This window comes from Labrus bergylta, chromosome 1 (assembly GCF_963930695.1).
Source record: "Labrus bergylta chromosome 1, fLabBer1.1, whole genome shotgun sequence".
NCBI classification, from domain to species: domain Eukaryota; kingdom Metazoa; phylum Chordata; class Actinopteri; order Labriformes; family Labridae; genus Labrus; species Labrus bergylta.
In genome coordinates, this window is record NC_089195.1 from 34,073,605 (window position 1) to 34,095,825 (window position 22,221).

General features: G+C 42.8%; 3 protein-coding genes across 3 annotated transcripts in view; 2 read left to right on the top strand and 1 right to left on the bottom strand.

The window, feature by feature from the left end:
* Positions 1–5,883, top strand: part of prr36a (proline rich 36a) — a 39,327-nt gene extending 33,444 nt beyond the window's left edge. The window contains exon 6 of the mRNA XM_065959742.1: positions 208–5,883. Coding sequence (XP_065815814.1) covers positions 208–1,358 — 1,151 coding nt within the window. The 3' untranslated portion in view covers positions 1,359–5,883. The remainder of the gene's footprint in view (positions 1–207) is intronic.
* c1h19orf67 (chromosome 1 C19orf67 homolog) lies at positions 5,717–11,355 on the bottom strand. Its single transcript, XM_029282514.2, has 7 exons — positions 11,214–11,355; positions 10,539–10,716; positions 9,197–9,341; positions 8,790–8,890; positions 7,433–7,642; positions 7,169–7,321; positions 5,717–6,378 (listed from the first exon to the last, which is right to left on the bottom strand). Exons 2-7 carry the CDS (start codon positions 10,712–10,714, stop codon positions 6,252–6,254), a joined length of 912 nt encoding a protein of 303 aa, XP_029138347.2. The 5' UTR covers positions 10,715–10,716; positions 11,214–11,355; the 3' UTR covers positions 5,717–6,251.
* Positions 11,356–13,705: 2,350 nt separating this feature from the next.
* Positions 13,706–22,221, top strand: part of pkn1a (protein kinase N1a) — a 54,070-nt gene continuing 45,554 nt past the window's right edge. The window contains exon 1 of the mRNA XM_020658033.3: positions 13,706–14,496. Within this exon, the coding sequence (XP_020513689.1) occupies positions 14,476–14,496 (21 nt within the window). The 5' untranslated portion in view covers positions 13,706–14,475. The remainder of the gene's footprint in view (positions 14,497–22,221) is intronic.

Here is a 22,221-nt window from a genome sequence, read left to right on the forward strand (position 1 = left end):
GCACTAAAATATAATATCTGCTGCAGCTTGGGCTTGGCTTCAAAAATACTTCCTCTCTTTCTTTCCTGAGTATGAGCCTCTGAAGGCGTTTCCCCTTCCCCTCTCCCCTTCTGCTTGTACTCACACTGCACTGTCCTGCTGCCTGTGACCTGTTTTATAAACCTCACGCGACTGTAATCTTCCTTCCCCGCTTCCTCTCACACACAGGCTTCACTGCACTGCCGCACCCTCACCGCCGCGATCACGCAGCGTACCCCAGAACCTACTGCGACATCATCAAACCTCCCGCAGCCGCGGCCCCCCCGCCGAAGCTGACCTGCGCCGACCTCCCGCCCCGGAGCCTCGGGCGGCAGGCGCTGAGCCCGCAGCTCCGCAGGCTGGAGCAGCACCAGAAGCAGCTGCTGGAGATGCAGCACCGCCGGGAGCAGCAGAGCCGGCCGCTGGAGGAGGCGGAGCAGGAGAGGAAGACGAGGGAGGAGGAGGAGCAGAGGAAGAAGAAAGAGGAGGCTGAAGAGGAAATAAAAAGGAATAAGGAGGAGAGGAAGGTGCAAGAGCAGGCGGAGGCGGCGAAAAAGAAGAAGGAGGAGGAGGAGGAGGAGGAGGAGGAAAAAGTGAGAAAAGAAGAGGAGCTGAAGCAGAGGAGAGATCTGGAGCTGCAGCTGCAGCAGCAACAAGAGGAGCTGAAGCAGAGGCAGCAGATCATGCAGTGGCAACAGGAGCTGCAGGAGTCCAACAAGGGGCAGACGGTGGTGCTGTCGCCGTCCTCTGGCCTGTGCACCATCTATGAAGCTCTGGAGAACACCGATGAAGAGGAAGGTGAAGATGAGGGAATAAAGGAGCTCAAGCACACCAAGAAGAAGAAACAGAGCAAGCAAGAGACGGAGAACAAGACAGAGAAGGACGACGCCTGTGAAAAGGTGAAAAAAGATGAAGAGAAACATGAGGACTCTGCTGTGTCCACAGAGGACCCTCCTCCTCCTCCTCCTCTTAGCCCAGACTCCCCTCAGACACCCAGCAACGACTCCCAGGACGGAGACAGCCCCCTCTCTCTCCCCCCTGAGTCTCCCGAGCGGCCTCCACCCCTGGATCTGGACTGGGGGAAGAAAGTGGACATCGTGCAGCAGCTGATCAATCAGACTCTGATGCTGAACAGAGACGGCTGCTCGTCCCTGCTGCTGCTGCCGGGACGAGCGGGAGGAACTCTGAGCCCGCTGGAGAGCAGCCTGTGGCCCAGCCTGCTGCCTCCCCTCACCCCGCCCTCTGCCACCGTCACCTCCGTCAGCAGCTTCTCCCCAGAGGCCACTGGGAGCTCCCCACAGGGCGAGTGGACGGTGGTGGAGCTGGAGACACATCACTGAGGGGACGTCAGTGTGTACTCTCGCTTTAAATCGCAGTAATGTAAAAAAAAAATAAAAAAAACACCACTCGAACAGGGAGATGACACGAGCTCTGTCAAAGTGCGCACAAATACAGAACACTAAACAAACAGGGTGATATGAAGTCACACAGAGCCGCCTGTGCACATGTTTCAACACATGAATATTTACTTTCATAGAGCCGCTTATCAGACGTTAACGGTTTATCTCCCATCACATCGTAATGGACGGTAACAAAATTCATGTTTCATTCACAAATCACAGAAGCAGCTAAAACATATTTTTCTACTGCCCGACCCTGTAGGTAATTACGAGATGGAAGAGAAGGAAAGATCTTATTTCTGTTACAGATAAAAAGAAATCGGTGTATATTTTCTTTAAGAACTAAATTATTTTAAACTACTGAGTCTCTATGTTCATCAGAGCTGATGAAGTTTAAGGCCGCCAGCAATAGAGGTAATCGGATGAACTAAGGTCTGAAATTAATGGATTCATTTTTTTTCATCTCATGCTATTTTGTCCCTTCAGGCTCTCCGTAGATAGTCGTCCTCAGTGTCTCCCTGTAGTCTTAGTCATGTAAAAGGACACTGCTGCATCTTTGAATGTCTCATTTCACTTAAACAAACTCTCAGACAGCTCTGCTGACGAGTCCAAAAGTAATATCCACCTTATGACATCACACATTGACCTTTGCCACCGTTCCTTTGAGCTGTTTGACCTCAGTTTAGGATCCCTGACCACTTCCTGTTTCTGAGCTTAACTTCATGTCCTCACCTATCTACAGGAAGGGGCTTACTGTATTTCAAAATAAAAGCACACAGCAAGTAAATTACTCTCAGCTGAAGATGGGACAAAATTTCAAAATAAAAGCCTAACTTATTTTTATTCTTAAATGCAAAAATAATAAAATGTCTTAACACAGCCCGAGATAAAATGCATCAATATGAGAGGAATAAGCTCTTAAATGTAATGATTATTTGACAAAAATCGTTTTTTAGAGGTCATTAATGAACATGTTAAGGAGCCACTGCTGTACACTGAGCTGTTTATAAACAAGACCAACACAAATATCAACCATCAGCCCCTAACTGCTGTTAGACATAAATCTTTATTCACGCTATAATAAAAGTTAAATAAATGGAGTATTCTTGCCCTGAATTCAGACTTTCAGGTCGTTCATGGTAAACTAGTCTTAACTTGATATTTCTTAAACAAACTAACTTTAGACTCCCAGAGAACAGCGTTTTATAGATTCAACACTGATCCACCTCATAGCCAAAGATACGTCATAAGATAAGTGAGAAAATAACTCATCCAAAGTTACATTTCCCCCAAAACTGACATTGATTGGGCCTGATGCTCAGACTCCGCCCTACATATTAATTAATAATGCAGCATAAGATTTTTGCAAAGCTATTTGGAAATGCATTAGCATGACCACACGTGCATGCGGATGAGTGAACGTTAAACTGCGATCCACCTGTGGAATATTAGTTTCCATTTAAAACGTAAAGCCGCTGAATCTCCTTAAATCACAAATAGATTTTTTTTCATGGACCTGTGTGTCCTCATTGATCGTTATATAACCTTACCTGAGAGTCTGTACTCGGGGGCAAGAAAGTCTTTTGTCGCTGCCAGTGAGAACCTGCTGCTCAGACATCCAAGTAGACAAACGCAACATGACACCGACCGTCACACTCGACATCCTACGCCTCTGCAAACACAAACACACACACACCAGGAGCCACCCAATCCCATGATGCACCACTGCTACTGACAAACAGGGTTGGAACTGGACACTATAGCCAGTGCTTGACCTTTCGCCATGGGTGGCCACTATGAGCGCACACACTCACGAGCCGATGGTGCTAAATGGCCGCGATCACTCAAAGCTGAACTGGCCGATAGAGATGGTTGTTCTTTGTGTTCCTCTCGTGTGACGATGGACGCGTTCTTCTCACTGGAGAAACCTACGGGTCTTACTACTGAATGAAGGAACTCCATTTCCCAGAGTTCTTCTGTAACTTTGTCAGCGACATACAGCCTGCACACTGACGACTTGGTCACAGCTGAGACAGATCTTGACACTTCTGAAACAACCTCAGGCTTAAACGTTTTTTTTGCTACCAAAGGTCGGTGAAACATGTAGACAAAACCCTGAGAAACACTGGAGTCGCATTATGAGTTTTTTTTGTTTTTTTTTACTAGTATCAACAGATTTATGAGCGAGTGATTTATGTAGAAAGGTTTTTAGGCATTTTCACACATGCACAAAACTCCTGAAAATGTCAGCAGTGAGCCGCAAGTTCAAACGCAAACTGTCGATTTTAAAAAGTTTTTTGTTTTTCATTTAGAGACAGGACAGCGGATAGAGTCAGAAATCAGGAAGACCACTCCGCTGCCGGCATCCTAAACTGTCGATTTTTAAAACCTGACTATGTCTGAACTTTTCCTGGCAGCTCTTTTTGTAAAACTTCCAGGTGAAGTTGTAGTGAGTCGGACACAGCAGGAAGTATTTAGCAAAATGAAGAGGAAGAGGTGTGATGGCTGTGATCTTCCTACACGTAATGAAGCGGCTTTTTCTGCTCACTTGCTACTTAAATCTTGTTATGCTCATTCGTTGACACCCGACAGACGCCCGGTTACATGTAGTAGCGCCTCCTCCTCTTCCTCCTTATCCTTTTCCTCTACCACCTCCTCCTCCTCCTCTCCCTCCTCCTCACGTCCGACAGGGAAACTTGACCCCTTGTTGAGCGTGTGTGAAACAGCTTCAGCGGCGTGCTGTCAGATGTGAAAACCTCTTCATGGTCACTGATCTGTATCCCATCACAGGTTTAGTCTTCTTAAGTTCACGTTCAGACGATGGGCAGTTTTATAAAGCACACAGATTTATGATTCAATACCGTTTTTTTTAAGTTTGAGGAGGGTTATTAACGGGCAGTGAGTGGTGGGCGGGGTCAATATCAGGTTATGTTTGGTATTAACTGTTGAAACTGTGATGAGCTATGGTATGAAAGTGTTTCACTGGTTTTATGTGTTTGTGTTGTCTGATTAATGTGTGTGTTGGTCAGTGTTTCAGGCCGTCACTGGAGATATCTCAAGTTTTAAAGTAAGGTTAAATTTGACCGTCTCTTTCCATGTACCGGACGATAAATGGTTTTTATACTTATTGACGATGAGTTTGGGGAAAGTTCTCGTCCAGCTCTTTAGACTAAAGTTCAAACTTCTGGACAGGCTGTGACCATAACTGAATTTTTAACTTTAATACAAAACAAAAAGTCAACGCCTGTGCCATTGTTTTCATGTTTTCTCGGTGATACTTCCTTGAAGAAACACGGCGCTTACCGTCACCACAGAGGCGAGTAGAAGTCTATTTCCGATCACACAGACGCGTCGCCATCGGCTCAGCTGTTCTTAAAAAACGCCTGAGTGCGTCTCAGCTGGGAGCGCCTGCGTGGTCATGCAGGCAACCAAATAAAATAAATGGGAAAAGTGGAACTCTCGCTGTTGCTTTGCTTCTAGATGAGGAGGGAGAATGATGTCATGCAAACCGGAGGTAAACCCTCCTCCTTGATTTTGATTGGCTGCTTTCACCAAAAGTGACAGTGACGAGAAAATAAATAATTCCATGCGTGACAAAAAAAAGCGTCCAATAGCAATAGAGAAGAGCGCCCGGCAAGCGTGTCTCTGTGTGATCAGTCGGTAAAGGTCACTACCGAGGGGAGTAGAAATTAACTATCGTAACCTAGCAACAAAAAAGTTAAATGAAAAGCGCTCTGAATCTGAGGTCGTAAGCGCTGCCTGTGCAAGAAAAAGGCGTTAGTGGGAACAGACCCTGAAGACGCTGTAGCATCAATCAATTTGACGACCTCACAAGGCTGATTCTCATCCCATCACACTGTTGATTCATCGTCCAATCAAAGCCTCTGTAGCAGCTGAAAGGCAACCAGGTGTTTGTGTCGTTGGAAAACGTGTCGGACATTTCTTTAACGTTTTGTCTTCGTGTTTTTTATGTAAGATTGTATGTTTTGTTTAAAAAAAGACTGCGCACTGTAACGAAGGGAAACCCACTGAAATTTGTACTTCAGAGATTTAGAAACCCGTCGAGCCCTTTACGAGTTTAAATATAGATTTCTTTATTGAATAGAGAGTGAAGGATGTTCGCTGTACATGCTAGATTTTATTTTTTGTTGTTGCCTTTTTTCTCGTCTCGTCATTCAGAATGATTAGCTGAGTGGTGTGAAGGTCAAACTGAACACAAAGACAGAAGTTGGTCTCTGTGTTTCTTAAATCCACCGTTTTGGATTTTTAATTTATTAAAAATGAAGTGAGGCCTTTGTGGGGGGGGGGGGTTTGAAGTGAACTGGCTCTCAAATCGCGGCAGCTCGTCTGAAGATGTAAAAGTTTTCCTCGTTTCAAACTTTGTGAAGGACAGAAAATCTGTGATTGTTGTGTAATTATTTCAATGCGATGTTTCATGTAAATAAAATGTTTCTTTTTATAATAACACTCGTTGACTTCTTCACAACACGACATGCAAACTGTAGAAATATATAAAACTTGAAAATATGTACAAGCTTTTTAAAATTCACAACATGAACACTCTGAACAGAAGAAAGAAACGAAAACTGTGCAGCAAGATCTGTAAAACAGACGTGATGCCACAAACGCAACAGAAGGAAACTTTAAAAAACAGATGCCTCTTTGGCTTTAAATATGGAGAACTGGACCGCTCCTGAAGGCACCGCAGCTCTCCGACATTTTTTAGTTTAACCTTTAAAACTCACAGAACTGAACACGTCTGCTTCGTAGCTAGCTTTAGCTCGAGGTCCCCGTTCACACACACCCTCCTGAGTGGAGACGGACGTTGTGACATCACTCTGTATCGTGGCGTGACAAAAGCAGCTTGAGCAGTTGGTCCGTAGCGCTGCAGCTCGACGGCTCGTCACCGCCAAGAAACAGGAGCCTGAGGTAGGAGCCCTGAGGAACCTCACACATGATCCTGGAAGAAACACAACATATATACTGTAATTTTAGTAATCACACACTGAGGATCTTCCCCTAGCAACATTTTTCTACTGAAAAGCCGTTCAGAATTTTGGTTTTTCTCATCGAGTATTTAAAAACGCTGATCAAAACTTCATGTTTACAGTTTTCTTAGACAAATTCCCATACAGATTATTGGCGACTGTCGAGTCATATCTCATTAAAATGCTGCTTCTCTCCTCTTTTACATCAAATCAGCTCTTAAAGCTCCCTATTTATGGTGCTTGTATTTAAATATAAAACTGGTTGAAGCTATGTTTGTGTTGATGGGATTTCAGCCAACGTTGCAAAATGGTATTGGAAAAATGCAGCTAAAGTTATTATGTTAGCAGTTGTATGTGCTAGCAGTTAGTAGTTTATGCGCCACATGTACAGAGGCTGTTGTGATCGGACTAGGCGATCAAGTTTCTGTACAAAACAACTGAAATGTCAATTCCTTCTCTCTCTCATCAAAATAAATGATAATACGAAACCTTCAAAACTAAAATGAACAAATCATCAGTTATAAGGCGAAGTCACCTTTTCTAACACGCTGATGTTAACATCGTATTTCTAGCCCGTTTAAAAGAGGTCTTGGGTGCACCCACTTCAAATCCTGTTTCATCTAAATGTCCTCCTTGAAATCCTGCTCAAGGTTCACTGGGTCTGTTTTACACTTTAACATGTGAATCAATAGTTTTGACCACTTGTCATGGACGTCTCTCCTCCTATTAAAGCAAATAAAATGAACTGTAACTCAGTGTTACCAGTCGTAGATGTCCTCTGTGTTGGTGTCAGGGAACACCTGCACCCACTGACCGATGGACCACACCCTCAGGACTTCACCATCTGACGCACTTTGGCTTTCCCCGTCAGCGTCTGCGTGTGAGTTTGGAACATCCTCACAGCACAGGAAGTAACTGAGGGAAACATAAGAGCGTTCATATCAGCATCAAAACAAACATTTATTTTGATAAATTCGTAAAAAAAAAAAAAAAAAGTAGAAATGAGAAGATGTTGTTCAGACTCACTACTCCATGTCATCGACTGGTTCTTCCTCTCTCTCCTCCCCGTCTTGTTGGAGCGGCTGGACGTCCTCTCGGAGTCTCTCCACGTTCCAACGCATTCGTTTGTACACACCCGTGTCCACCCGGGACAGGTACGGCATCAGCTTACAATAGCGAAACACGGTGAGCCTCAGCCAACCGAGCTGACTCTGACCGATGCAGAAGTGAGAGATGCTGTGAGGCGGAGAGAGTTAAAAAGTAAAAAAAAAGAAAAGAGAAGTTAGATTATTCAAGCAGAGGCAGTCAGGATTCTGGAAATAGAAATGAAGCAGAAACATTGTTACTTTGATCTATGATGGGGGAACTACAAAGCCTCAAAATATTTACAAGCCTATGTAAATACACTCTGCCTCCTTAAGTCATTCATGACTTTTTATTTAACCAGGAAAATCTACTCTTTGAGATACAAGATCTCTTTTTAAGAAGAGTCCTGGCAAAGACAGCAGCATCAAAGTTTCACACAGAGAACAAAGACAGATGATAAACAAATCAGAGTGTGAAGCAGAGAAACACATGCATACATTAGTCAAATTATTCTTTCTTCTATCGTCCAAGTCGACTAGATGCTCTAGTTCCAGGTGACTCTGCAGCTCAGACCAAGACGATGGAGCAAACACACTAAAAGCATTTCCACCAAATACAGATTGAGTTCAGGGAATGACATGATGAGTGCTTTAGGAATCACCAGCCGCCAGCTTGAACGGAGGTATCACATGTTTCAGGCTATCAGCCCAGGGAAATTTAGAGCTAAGATCCACCATAGACAATCTGATAAATAAGAGAGTCTGACCAACTCGAGCAGGAGGACAAAGGACGGTATATACAGGACGGGCAAAACAGAGCGAGGTAAGCAGTCAGAGGCCAAGCCGAACACAGAGCAGAAACGTGCTCAAACTAGGATCAATATTGGAGATGCTTTTGAAAAATGGAGAGAGGTTAGAACACAGAAAGGTTTACAGACCCATGCAGAGCTGGATAAACACTGAAGCTTCAGAGTCCACCACATGGTGACCTGAGTGAGCATCAACTCTAGAGAGGAGGGGGGGAGACAGCTCTCTAATGTTTTGAATTTGGACTGCAGTACACATTTTAACCACTAGGTGTCAGAGTTACATATTGAACCTATAAAATCACATTTTTACGACTGGAAAGTTGATTTATAGGAAACATAATGCTGCACAACTTATTCAAAGCCCCCCAAAATAAATAACACCAAAGGAAATCAGCAAGTAATCCTGATTTTCTGGACACTTTTTAGAAGTATTCTGTAAATATGTGTGTAACGTGTGTATTTCCTCAGAGTGTGTTTGTGTGTGAGTACCTGTTAGACTCTGCGTCGTCAAAACAGATGAGATTGTAGCTGGCGCAGGTCAACACCAGCTGCTCCAACCTGTCACACAGCTGCTGAGAGAAGTCCAACAGCTGCGCACACACACACACACACACACACACACACACACACACACACACACACACACACACACACACACACAGAAGAAGTCAAACAGCACGTTCTGCTCGCAAAATCTTTTAACCGCAATGCATGATGGTATATATTGCTTGGACAGTGGCCATCAGTTGTACACTACTTGTCACAATGCATTGTGGGATACATTGAGTTGTCTATATAGGGTACGACAATGCTCACTCAGAAATTCAGACACCACTACAAAAAGTATTTCTGACACAGCCATCGTCTTTTTAAAAAAATGGGTGAAAAATATTTACCCTGGTGTGGATCTCAAAGGGCAGAGAAGTGTGAGGCGACGCATTCTTCCTCGCCATGGATTCCACGTAGTTAAAGTACGGCTGACAGGTGAACAGAAATCTTTGGACTTCTTCAGTGGGGCTCTGACTTTCTGGATCACATTGTCTGTAAAATCACACGCAGGAAAAACAACATGTGGGTTTGTAAGACATTTGTATTCAACGTAGGGATGTAGAGATGAATCGCAAAATCAAGATAAATCGATTCAAAGGTGTCAAGATTCACATCTGTACTCTGAAAAATGAAGCTCAATAACACGGTGAGCACCAGCAGCTGTAGAGCAGAGGCGGTTGGCAGCTGCAGAGCAGGATTTAGAAATTGAGGACGTGCGGTGTGGAAGAATTTTGGCTTCCCCGAGACAGAAAATGAAAGAGGTGAGAAGATAACAGACAGAAACTGTGTGCAAATATTACAAGACAGAGAACTACACAAATAGAACAACCAACATGATGCAGCATTTAATCAGCACCACGACGAGAAGCTCCAATCACCTCCCCTTGTTGAGAGAAAAAAACACACTGATAATCGGGTTAGCATCCCCTAAAGCAGAGGTGTCCAAACTTTTTTTCTTGCGGGCCAAAATTGTCGTGTTAGAATCGCTCGCGGGCCACAGGTTTTGTTTTTTAAAATATAGTTGAAAAAATAGTAAAGCTTTGTAGATCAGAATCAAAAGGCTCGCTAAAGAAAGCCTTTAATAAAAGGAAATCAAATATTTAGATTTCTCCGTTCTACTTTATTTGTTTTTTTCTCAGAATCAAGCCTGTAACGTGGTTTATTCAGCTCAGGTCATTAAATGGTTAAACAACAGTCCGCTTGTTTGCTAAAACTTTGCATATGTTTTTTTTCATCATTTACAAAAAAATGTGGAAAATAGTAAAAGCTGTAGATTTAAAAAAACAACAACAACATACATGTTACTGAACATTTTCTATTTTAGGACTATTGTTTAGCCCTTGTTAACATGAAAAAGAAAAAGAAGATAATGTGCCAATCTTAATCGAGGCCTCGGGCCAAAATCTTCTGATTCTTCATTTGAAGTCACGGGCCGCAAAAAATCCTCTCAAGGGCCGCAAATGGCCCTCTGGCCGCACTTTGGACACCCCTGCCCTAAAGGAATCTTTTTCAGTCATCATTTGTCTACAGTCTCGTTTTGTTAAATAAAGTGTAAGATAATCGTATCATGAGTTGAGTGAATCGTTACATCCCTGATATTCTTCAAAAAGATTGAAATATAAAAAAAAGGATCCTAAAGTAAGAACACTTCAGGTAACATTGGTGCATATTGAGTCTCCGGCTCTGTACCTGTTGATGAGGAGGTCGTCTAAGTAATCAGCTTTGCCCAAGAGGAACTGGAGCTGCAGCTGCATGGACTGCAGGCCCCTCTCCAGCTGTCTGACCTCCACACAGCTGCAGGACGCGTCATCGCCACAGGGGGGCAGCAGAGCGACGTCGGCCAACAGCAGCAGCGTCTCCTTCATCTCTGAAGAGCAAAACCGTGAAAAGTTCATTATCCCCCTTTATGACAAAAACACACAAATATACCAAATCAACAGACGTGTGGGGTGATCAGATGTCTTAGTTAAAGATATTACATTACATGTGGCTAAATACAGTTTTAAAAAGCATTCAAGGCTCCATATTGGAGCACCTTGACCGGCGTGTCGCAGACTCTCCTCCCCGCTCATAACGTCCCTCAGGCCCGCAGACTTACGGTCATCTACCGCTGAGTTTGAGGTGAGCTGGACATCAACCTGAACTTCAATATCGGTCATACTTCTGTCTGTGGGAAAGCTTAGTCACCTGTGGAAAGTTAAACTCTTCACTAACCGGGTTATTTAGGAGCTTTTAAACACGCAATGACCCGAAAACCGACCGTTTGTTTATCCGTTAAAGTTAGCATCGCGCTAGCTTTAACGTTAGCATCGAAGATTTAGCCAAGAAATCAACCTGAGAAACCTGATTCCTACGGCTACTTACGATTTGTATCGAGTGTTTCCAACAAAACAGTTAATATAACAACATTATTATTGTATTATAATCGTTTAAATAACGAAAATAGCTAATTTGGACTTCCTGTCGTCAACGGTCGCTCGCTGGTGTGAGGCGTTCAGGTGTCAAAGTTCAACACGGAAAAACAACAACAAATAACGATTTATTATTTTATATTTGTATTTTTTTAGGACCTGTAGTACTAAAACACGCACATATTCTTTAGGAAACATGCAAAATTATCTATTTTTTTTTACTATTTATTATTATTATTAGTTTTAATAATAATAATTTGTGAGAGATGAGAGCAGCCCTTCCGGTTTTGATTTAAAGTCAGGGTTGTTGATTTCCTCCAGATACACTTTTCAAGATTTTGGTTTAAATTGTCTTTAGGTCCTGACAGAAATGAATAAATATAAAGATAAAGATAAACTTTATTGATCCCCCATGGGGGAAATTTTTGCATTACAGCAGCTCAAGAAAACAGGAAGCAGGAATAAAATTATTAAAAATAAAAATAAAAATAAACATATGTACATCAGTTAAATAAAGTCCGAAAAAATACAATAATAGAATAATAACTCATGTGCTCTGAAAAAGGAACAAAGAAAATCCATCATCTGTAGCAGTCTGTAAAAACTTTGACCAATGTCTGCCACGAGGTACCAATCTGATGAACCAATCAGACGCCTCCCTGTCTCCCTGCTCGTTCTCTACCTCTTGTACTAGCTCACACTCAAAACGTTTATACTGTGAGTTCACTTACTATCTTTACTTAGTGTATTCTGTCTTTTCTTGGTCTCAGGCCTGGGCAGATTTTAAATCAAGACCAGCACTGACAGGCGGTCAGACTTGGTCTCGTCTCTGTCTACCATAACTTGTGGGAAACAAGACAACACAATAAAAGGTATATAAGAACATAAAAATGAATTTATACAATTAAAACTAAGATTTCAGACACAAAAATGACAATTCTAAGTTCAAAGTGTAAGATACATTCGAAGCTTGATCCAAAGGCAACTGGACTCGGTTGAAGATAAACCGCCTTTGGATCAAGTTTAATGAATTCATGAATTAATCAGCATGACCTGGATGACTGAGAACCTACACAGACTTTTCATGAATCAGGATTATCATTTCAACACATCTACAAACTGATGAAATACTTGAGGGTTCATTGGTTTTATTCACACTGTTTTATCGTCTCTACAGTTGGCTCATACTCAGGTCTGACTTCTGTCATCAGCTGGGATTCTTTGTGCAGATTTTCATGTGTGTGTGTAGTCGTGTTTATGCCGGAGCCGTGCGTGTGACTCTCTGCTCCTATCTTTCTGCTGGCTCATTTTCATCATGCAAATCAGATATGCATGACTCAGTTTAACGTCACATCAGATCTACAACAGACCATATCATCATGTACCTTATCATGAGACAGCCTCTTTGTTGAGAGAGTTTAACCTCATCGGAGTATGTTTTTAAAAGGCTACCTATATATAATATGGATGATCGGTATCAGTACCTTTTATCAACGCCAATTTACACACACAAACACATGTTTACATGATATAAAACATCTAACGGTCTAATAAACTCAAAATTAGAAAAGATAATGACATCTGTCCCACCCAAATGTTTACCAGTTGTTGTTTTGTATTACCGGAATATTATTTGAATTATTAATTTGAATTATTACTATTTTATTTTACTTATATTACTATTATTATCATGACACTATGAATTAATAAGATAAGATAATCCTTTATTTATCCCACAGTGGAGAAATTTACATTGTTACAGCAGCAAAGAGCCAAGAAAAAAGAGCAGTACAATTTAGATAAAAAAAGAAAAATTAAGAATGTAGAAAAAAATAGATACTAAAAAATAGATTTAAAAAAATAAAAAATAGATACTAAAAAATAGATTTAAAAAAATAAAAAATAGATACTAAAAAATAGATTAAAAAAAATAAAAAATAGATCAGCTTTTTGACAAAAAGTGTAGTCCGTAATATTCTGTGTAACACAGACATACACACAGTGCACATAAAGTGTAACATGTAATAATAATATTATCATGACTCTTCTTTTGATTATCACTCGTGCTGCTGTTTTTGTTGTTAAAAAAATGCTTTGGTGATATTGTTTTTATTACATTCATGCCAATAAAGCATCTTGAATTTCATTTTAAATGAAATTACCGTAATGGTTTGAATACAACACGATGAAATGTGACTGAAAATAGTGTGTTGGTCTTACATCCGGGACATTACGGTACTTTAAAACTTTTACTTAGAAAGTTTAATTCGGTTTAATTACTTTAACAAGTTTAGCTGTCTCCCTCCTCCTGTTGCGTTTACGTATCAACAGGTGGTTCATTAAAAGTAACAGCACAGGCAACGTAAGCTGGTGGGGGGTCATGTGACACATCCGGGCGCGCTCTCGCCGCCCTGGACCAATGAACGGCCGGGCGTCGGGAGCGCGCATGGGCAGAGTGTAGCTGCGCCGTCAGTTAGTTTACTGTTTGAATGTGATGAGCTGCAGACCCGGTACCGGAACGACGAGCGGGGGTCTTTTGTGTGTTTGGACCTCAGCTAGCGGTGTGAAGGACTGACAGGCGGCTTTTTGTATGAGTGTGTGTGTGTGTGTGTGTGTGTGTGTGTGTGTGTGTGTGTGAGAGAGAGAGTGTGTGTGGCATGTGATACAGACAAGAGGCTGAGGCGTGTTCATGTCTCACGGACGTTACCGGGAAAAAGAAAGGAGGAAAAGAGGACGAAGAAGAAGAGGCTTTCTTTCGTCTCGTCCTGCGTGTGGATGTGACCCGGGTTCATGACGACATGACGGAGCAGCCCTGCCTGTGGATTTTAAGGGGCTCTTGCTAGTTGTTGAACGGCTGTCCAATTAAACGAACAATGACTTAGAGCGCAACATTTTTTTCGTGCGGACCGTGAACGCATCTTCATTCTGTGGCTGAAGCTGGTTAAACACATTAAAAACGCGCAGGGTGGATCAGTTCAGGCGCGGCCAGGAGAGCCAACAATGCGGATTACCCTCTTGACTATTTGCCTTTGTGTCAAGACAGACTGCGTGAAGTTGAGATAAGCCTCACAGGGAGACATATCTGGATCATTAATTGTATTAAATAGTCTTTGGGAATAAGGAGACAGTGCCTTGACGTGCAGTGCAAACCCCACATGTGCACAGGTTGACTGTGAACCAGCAAACTGACTGAAAAAGGAGCAACAGGGACAACCATGGCGAACGACTCCATTCAAGTAAGAATGATGAATATGATAAATGTCTTGCATCCTGCTGCTGTTGTTGGATATTATTTGACTTCCTTCCTGAGCTGGCTCTGGGCCATTTCTCTGACTTTTCCCCCTTTTTATGTCAGACCTGAGATACATACTTAAAACAAGTGGTTTACAACTTTTGTTGAGCATCAAAATGTAGTTTTGACCCCGCCTTACATTGCCCCTTTCCTTGGATATTCTTAATAATTTAAGAGGGTAAAAGTGTGGTCGTTCACAAGCAAAAATGAAATCTAACAAAATATATAAGCATTGAATTATTTAACTGTAATGCATTGTGACCCCTCAAATTGGATACTGTCTCCAAAATTGGAAACACCCGGTTTGAACCACAGCTTCATTTGGACATTATAATGTGTAGGACTGTTATCACAATACCAGAATAGTGAAAATCAAACCATTTAGTTACATGTTACCATACAATTGCAATGAATTTGAGAAGTCCGAGGAACTAATAATTGGGAATTTCTTGTTGTTATTACCCCAAATTTGCAGTCAAACTCCTGACAAACTTCTTGCGGCAGATTTTTATAAAATTTATGACTGAAGATCTGTAGTTTTTATTCCTTTTGATACCATTTATTACTAAAATAACAGATCTTGTATTGATTTAAAACATTAGATATCGGAGCGTATCGGAGAGAGTCAAAATTTTGGCAAACTTAATCTCGTTTGGGTAAAAGTGCCATTAACAGGACTACCTGTTGATGCCTCTACTTCTGTTGGGTGAAATATTCCAGATTTAAATCCGAGTGTCTCCTCTGAGGTGTCCCAGGAAGCTTCAGTGACCCCAGGACACCGCTGTGAGGAACCCCCAGCCACTTAGTTGAATTAGAAATGGATAGTTTGTCTCGTGTTAATAATGTATGATGGGGCACACGCTCTGGTTTTTGGAGAATTTATCTTTTGCAGAGCGCTCGAGCCGTGGTCCTCACGACATTTTACCATGATGTCCTTTCGTCCGGCTGTGTGCCTCCAAAGTGTTTGTGTGTGGTGATACAGAGAGTAGAAGCAGGTTCACACAGGCACAATAGTGGTTGTTTGTTGTTAAACAACGCACTTTACACACACACCATTCCCAACTCCCATGAGACGTTGTTTGTTCATCAGCGCAGAAGCAAACAGAAAGACGGCTAACCTTGCTATTTTAACAGGGTACTGTAGGTGTGTGCTCAGGTAGAAGATCATTTACTTAAATCTAGCATAAAGGCTGAACAACAGTCGGTCCTCAGTCTTCTCTTCAAAGTCATGTAAGAGTGACACTATCAAGTTAAACTTCTTCTTTATATTTATTGCATTAAAGATCAGGGAAGTATGTTGTGTCAGCTGTAAAGTTGTCACAATACCAGAATCGTATCGGGTATTGTGTTAACCTGTTTATAACTAAGCAACCCAAAAAGAAGCCGAAGCACAAAATATTGGGCAATTTCTTTCTTTCATTGACTAAACATTGCAAGCGAACTCCTGCACATTGTCTAAATTGCACAAATGCAAATGTTACCAACGTATTTTTGCAGTTCAGACAGTGCTCTCTCTCTCTGCTCTCTTTCGCTTGTGACAGCTTTTGGTTAAAAATATGACTGACAATCTAAGCTCTTTTCAGCTTCTGTGTGTTTGTAGCATGAAAACAATGCACGTCCTATTGTTTGTAACATGTGATATTGAACATTTTAGAGTGTCAAAAGATGTGGGTAACCTTATTAATCCACATGAGGAGCAGAGCAAGTTACAGAATCACAGGTGTCAGTGTGTTCATGCAGCTGTTTGTTTTTCTGTTGGTTCTCCTGCAATCAAATATTCTTGTTTGCACTGTAGGAACTGTGATATCACTCGGCAGATATGAGAGGTCAGGCAGTGAAACAGGAGACGAGGTAGCACTGATATACCCTGTAATTTATAGCAGCGAAGGGAGGATCAGAAAATGCAGAAGTGGGACCACAGTAGGAGTCCGATTGAGTTTTAAACAGCTAAAACAGGCTGGTAGAAATGATACAGCTAGCCAGAAGAAAAAGTCACATTCACCACCTGAGTTCCTCATATTGTGTTTGTGTGTTAGTGCGGTTTTCTGACGTGCTGACTAAACACTTCGCAGAACTCGTTTGCCCACGTTCGTTTCACCCATACTTGACCTTTCATACATCAGACAAACAAATGAGCCACGTGTGAAGTTTATTATTTATAGTTTGTTTCTGTTATGATTCAGGCTCTTGTGTGGATTCACACTCAGGTCGTTTACATACACAGTTGAGTAAATTTACGGTTATAGCTCGTCATTTCATTGCACCACTCTCCTTGTCCCAGTATACAGGCACTGGAGGAGAGTCTTGTCTATCGCTTCCAGTTCCAGCTCATTACTGTTGGACCTTCTTCCAGTTGACCTATGACGTCACATACAAAACAATCAACAAACCAGTTGGCAAGTGGCAAACTGGTTATATGTCCAATGGTGACAACATGGACACCTTTAAAGCTCTGTACATGTCCTCGCTCTATCACTCGCCGTGTCGATACCTTCGTCTCGGCTTTTCTTCTACAACCCCGTTGATACGATACATCACGATTCACATTGATTTTGTGTGGATGATGACCAAAATAACCATGAAAATGTTTTGAAATTGAACATTCGCTGGATCGTGTAGTCCGGCTTAGTGCCACCTAATGGCTTTAATGTGAACTGCACCATACGTGATGTGTCTTTCTAGCCTACCATCAGCGCTTTGCAGCCATATTGATTCTGTAAAACCTGCATCGATGTATTTTTAAGCACAGATCTATCTTCTAGAGGTGGGAAAAAAAATTGTTTTGTTTAAAAATGGAGATTCTTATCTGCTGAGATTTTAAATAGATTCATAACTTCAAAAAATCAATTAATTTTTTTGGCTAATCAGTCACTTCCTGCTAAGTGCTAAGGCTAGCTCAACCCATAAATAGACTTTGAATTGAGACTTTGAATCGGGACACACCCAAAGATTCCCAGCCCTACTATCTTCTATTTATTAATGTGTTTCAAAGCCTGCATGGGAACTGTGGATCATGTGCAGAACCCCAGAGTCCAGTTCGGTTCTGTATAAACGCAAGAGTAAATGAAGCCCCGACGGCATTATCCAGGTGTGTTGGTTTACTTTCAGTCTACCTGTCGCTTAAGCTGAAGTAACTCGACCACAACAAATCATTTGTCATCAGCTAATGTGCAAATATTTCACCAGTTAAACCAAAACTCAATCTTATCTATCACTTAAGGATTGCACTCATTACAAACTAATAAATAACCCTAAACGTTCATATTTCACATCTCTCTCTGGACACAAAGTGAACGTGTCCACTGACTGTTTCTTTATCAGCTCGTCGTCTCTTTAAGTCATAAACTCCAGCACGTGTAGGTAGTAAAATGAGCCTCGGTCAGTGTTTAATTATGCCTCCTAAGTGCAGCTTTATAATCCTGACTGCAGAAAAAAAGCTTTGTACTAGGGCGACACTTATACCCGGTTTGATTCCTGCATTCATGTGTCCTCGACAACTTAGACACTAAACAGATGCAGAAGTGTGACACCCGCTCTGAAACACGCAGGGTGTTACAATCTGAGCCAAACAGATCCAGCCTAACCTCACCACACTTCCTGAAAAGAGTGCAGAGAAGTGGTAGTACCGTTGTGTCTGATGGCAGTTCATATAGTTTTCTCTTTCTGTTGTTTTGGCCCTCAGGAGGCTCATGGACGATGAGAAGAGAAGATGGAGATGTGTAGAGTTTAAGTTCTCTGTTTGATCTTTTACAAGGAGAGATGGTGGTTTTTCAGTTGCTGGGTGGAGACTGGGAACCATTATTCATCGTTTTACCCACCGGTCCTTTGCCCCAGAATTAGTCCTCTCACCATCACAGTTTTTCGTTGGGTTTCTGAGGCCTCTGTCATCGTGTAAACTGACAATACGTCGTCCTGACAGTTCGTGTGAAAACAGAGAGGTGAGCTGTGTGCACCAACAGGAAGACGATAAATATACAGCCCAAAAAAGAAGGCTGAACCCAACTGCGTCACACAGCCTCGTAAAAATTAGAAGGGAGACAAGAATGAAGGAGGAGGAGGAGGAGGAGGAGGAGGGGGAGTCACTTTTCTGTGTTGTGTCTGTCGTCGTTGGTCTCCCATGTGTAAAAGCCCTGACGACTGAGACGCTCGACAAGTGGATTCACAAAGATCTACATGACTTCAAAATGTTCATGTTCACAGAGACACACAGATGTAACAACTGAAACGCACACACAAGAGTCAGACACTCCAGGGAATGCATAGGAGTGCTTCCCATAAGCCTCAGCATGACGTAAGGAGACAGCTATGTGCACAAAGTCGGCTTTTCTCAGCGCTGCCCTGTGGCCATGTAGGCAGACAGAATCCACAATAATGCATCCAGGAACAGTTGAGACTCTGAGAGAGCAGGAAAAAAACTCTCATTGATGTTTAGGGCTGGCATCTCGGCCGAATAAAACAATGCAGTCTCTCACATGAATAATGCTATATTAAACTTGGAACATGTGATCATAATCTTATATTAAATACTGACTGTGTCTTTCTTGTTATAGCGCCCTCCAGGAAGGTCTCTCAAAGCTATCCTGAACATGCAGAAATCAGGGAGAACATTATCTTTACCATCGACTTCCAGCGAAATATAAAGTTAAATATTGAAACCACAGACTGTATAAAACATGGACTTAGTTGGTTTTTTGAAGCCCAGTGTGTTGGCGGTCGCCATGTTGGAAATGCTGTCTCTACCTTACCTTCAGTCTACCTCACAACAAGGCAAAGAGATGAGGATGAGGCGAGCCTGCAAAACAGGCATGCACATCAGTCAAATCAGCCCCGCCCCTAACTGTGAATAACTCTCAGCCTGAATACTATAAAAAGGCTTTTAAAAACAGGCTGTAAACACGTTTGTTTCTCATGTCAAAATCAACATTTTAGAAACAGTGTGTAAGTGACTGTGGGGAAAAGTACAGCTTAAAGTGTTGACACTGTTCTCAATAAAACATTTCTTTACATTATGTTTGATAATGACATGGTGACTCTCTGACTGATTGCCATAATGAACTCCACTGATTTGATTCTCTGAAAGAAAAAGACACCCTGGCTAAATGTGCGTCTAAGAGTTGGACACAGTGCGGCGTCTGTCCTCTGATGGGGGTCTATTCAGCGTCTCCATATGTTGTCCACCATACAGACGCTCCTATGTCTTCCACTCAGTCGCCATTTTCTTTTGCTGGGCCAAGAGACGACTCAGTTTTGATGTCATCTCCATTTCAGCCATTGAAAAATACAGCTGGACTGAGATGTCGTGTATTCATGATGAGGGGTTTATGATTCAGAGGAAAGACCTTGTGGGGACTCTGTTCACTCAGTAACTTGTAACAAGAGTCCTTTTCATAGTGCAATTCCACAACAGCGCTGTAACGAAGCTCCGCCCTCATTAAGCCTTCAGACCTTCATATTTGAGTCCACAATGAAGTGATATTGGTGTCCTAGTCAGAGAATTCACTTTGCCTTACAGCGTTGCAGAAGCGTGCGAGAGAGAGAGAGCACGGCACAACGGGAGCTCCACACACACACACATAGTCTGACATGCACACACACACAGTGCTGCGCTCCCGTCGCTGGCTCTGCTGATCCTGTCTCGCTTCTGTAACGCCTCTTTTACTACCTCCAAAGGCGGTACAGAGGGGGTCACTTTGTCCCCCTTTTACGCCTCCATGACTTTCAAATTGAAGGCGGAACGTCACAGGGATGTAAATTTATCACAGTTTGACTTTTCTTTTCTTTTTAAGATTTTATTTTTGGGCTTCTTCTGCCTTTATTGTCGAGATAGGACAGTGGATAGAGTCAGAAATCAGAGAGAGAGAGAGAGAGAGAGAGAGTGGGGAATGACATGCAGGAAAGGAGCCACAGGTCGGATTCGAACCTGGGCCGCCCGCCTGGAGGGCTACAGCCTCCACACACGGGGCGCGCACTAACCAATGTGCCACCAGCGATCCGACTTTTCATTTAACCTTCACTAAAATGTTCAAGAACCATTGAGGACAATTTCAGTGATAAGAACGCCATCACCCTGCTTACTCGCTCATGGTGAGTTTTCCTGACCAGCTGTGTTCACGTCTTGGAAGAGAGAGTGAGGAACGACCTGTGGAAAAGTTGCCACAGGTTTTTTTCAAACCTGGGCCGCCCACCCTCGAGGACTTTGGCCTCGAGGGTGACATGATCAGCTGAAACGTGCAGATTCAGATTATAAATCCTTTTTTAAGGTGCATTACTACAAAGAACTCCTTTCACATTATGGTGTTGGATTCAGATTCTCATTTGATACGTTTTCTAAAGTTCAGCTGCTTTCCCGCGCTCAAACACTCAAACGTTTTGGTAACTCCACTTACAGAGGAGGACTTTATGGTTCATTCAAAAAGCTTCTGAATGAATCTCATGGCGGGATTTCACCACACCAACCATATTTGTTTTTAAGAACATTTGCCGACTAAATTCCTCCATGGCTGCTCTTCTGAACATTTTTTCCATGATACTTAACTTCACTGCTGGAGCCGGATCACTGCTGCCCTATTTGGATCAGTTGAGTTGTGGGTAGGGCTTTGCTTGGGCCCACGGGTGGAGGGTAGAGGGTGGAGGGTGGAGGGTGGAAAGGAAAGGGAGGTCTAAAGGGCATTATGCTGATGATGAGGCTCCACAGCCGCAGCAGTACAATAGCTTGTATTGTCAGATAGCAGCAGCACAGATCACATTCAGTTCACTGCGAGTTCATTTTCCTCATCCTGGCTACAGCGTGGTGGTGACCACACCCTCAGCAACCAACCAACCCACCCACCCACCCACCCGCACGGCTTCCCAATCTGGGGCTCGGCAAAGGGAGACAAATCATGTGTGGTTAATGGTGTTTGGACTGGAAACTGAAATCCCCGTGTGTGTTTAAGCCATGTTTGTGCTTCACCGTCGGCCCCAGCAGCAGCAGCTGTTCTCAGCTTGTGTTTCTCTTGGTGGGTTTTGCTGCGTTCCTTTATCTCTCGTTCACATCTCTCCTTCCCTCTGTGCAAACAGCTCATAATTCTCATGACCTCATAGCTATGTACCCCTGCACTCCCTGCTGCAGACGGACCCCTCCTTCCTCTCGGACACGCACTAAAACACACACACACACACACACACACACACACACACACACACACACACACACACACACACACACACACACACACACACACACACACACACACACACACACACACACACACACACACACACACACACAGGCCTGCAACACTGAGCTCACACACTGTCATGACATCACCTGTCAGTGTTGGCCAGTGAGCCCCTCTGGCTCTCTGTGGGAGCGCTGGGAAAAGGAGGATCGATTAGTCGGTGAAGTTGGTTAATTTAGCAAAAAACAGAAATGTTTCATGTAAACCGCTCTGATGATTTCTATTGTTTCAATGTGAACACATGCAGAACTTTTTAAAGTTGTTTTTAAACGGCCACTCCTGAAAGTTTCAGGACACTCTGTCCCTGAAGTCTGCCGGAGTTACTTAGGGTGTGGTCTCACTGGCCATCCCTACCGTGCCCAACACGCTTCAACGCTAAAGTCCAGTTCGTTTGACAGGTGTGACCGCTCAGTATCGTGCTCAGGCACGGTGCACTTCATGCACGAGCA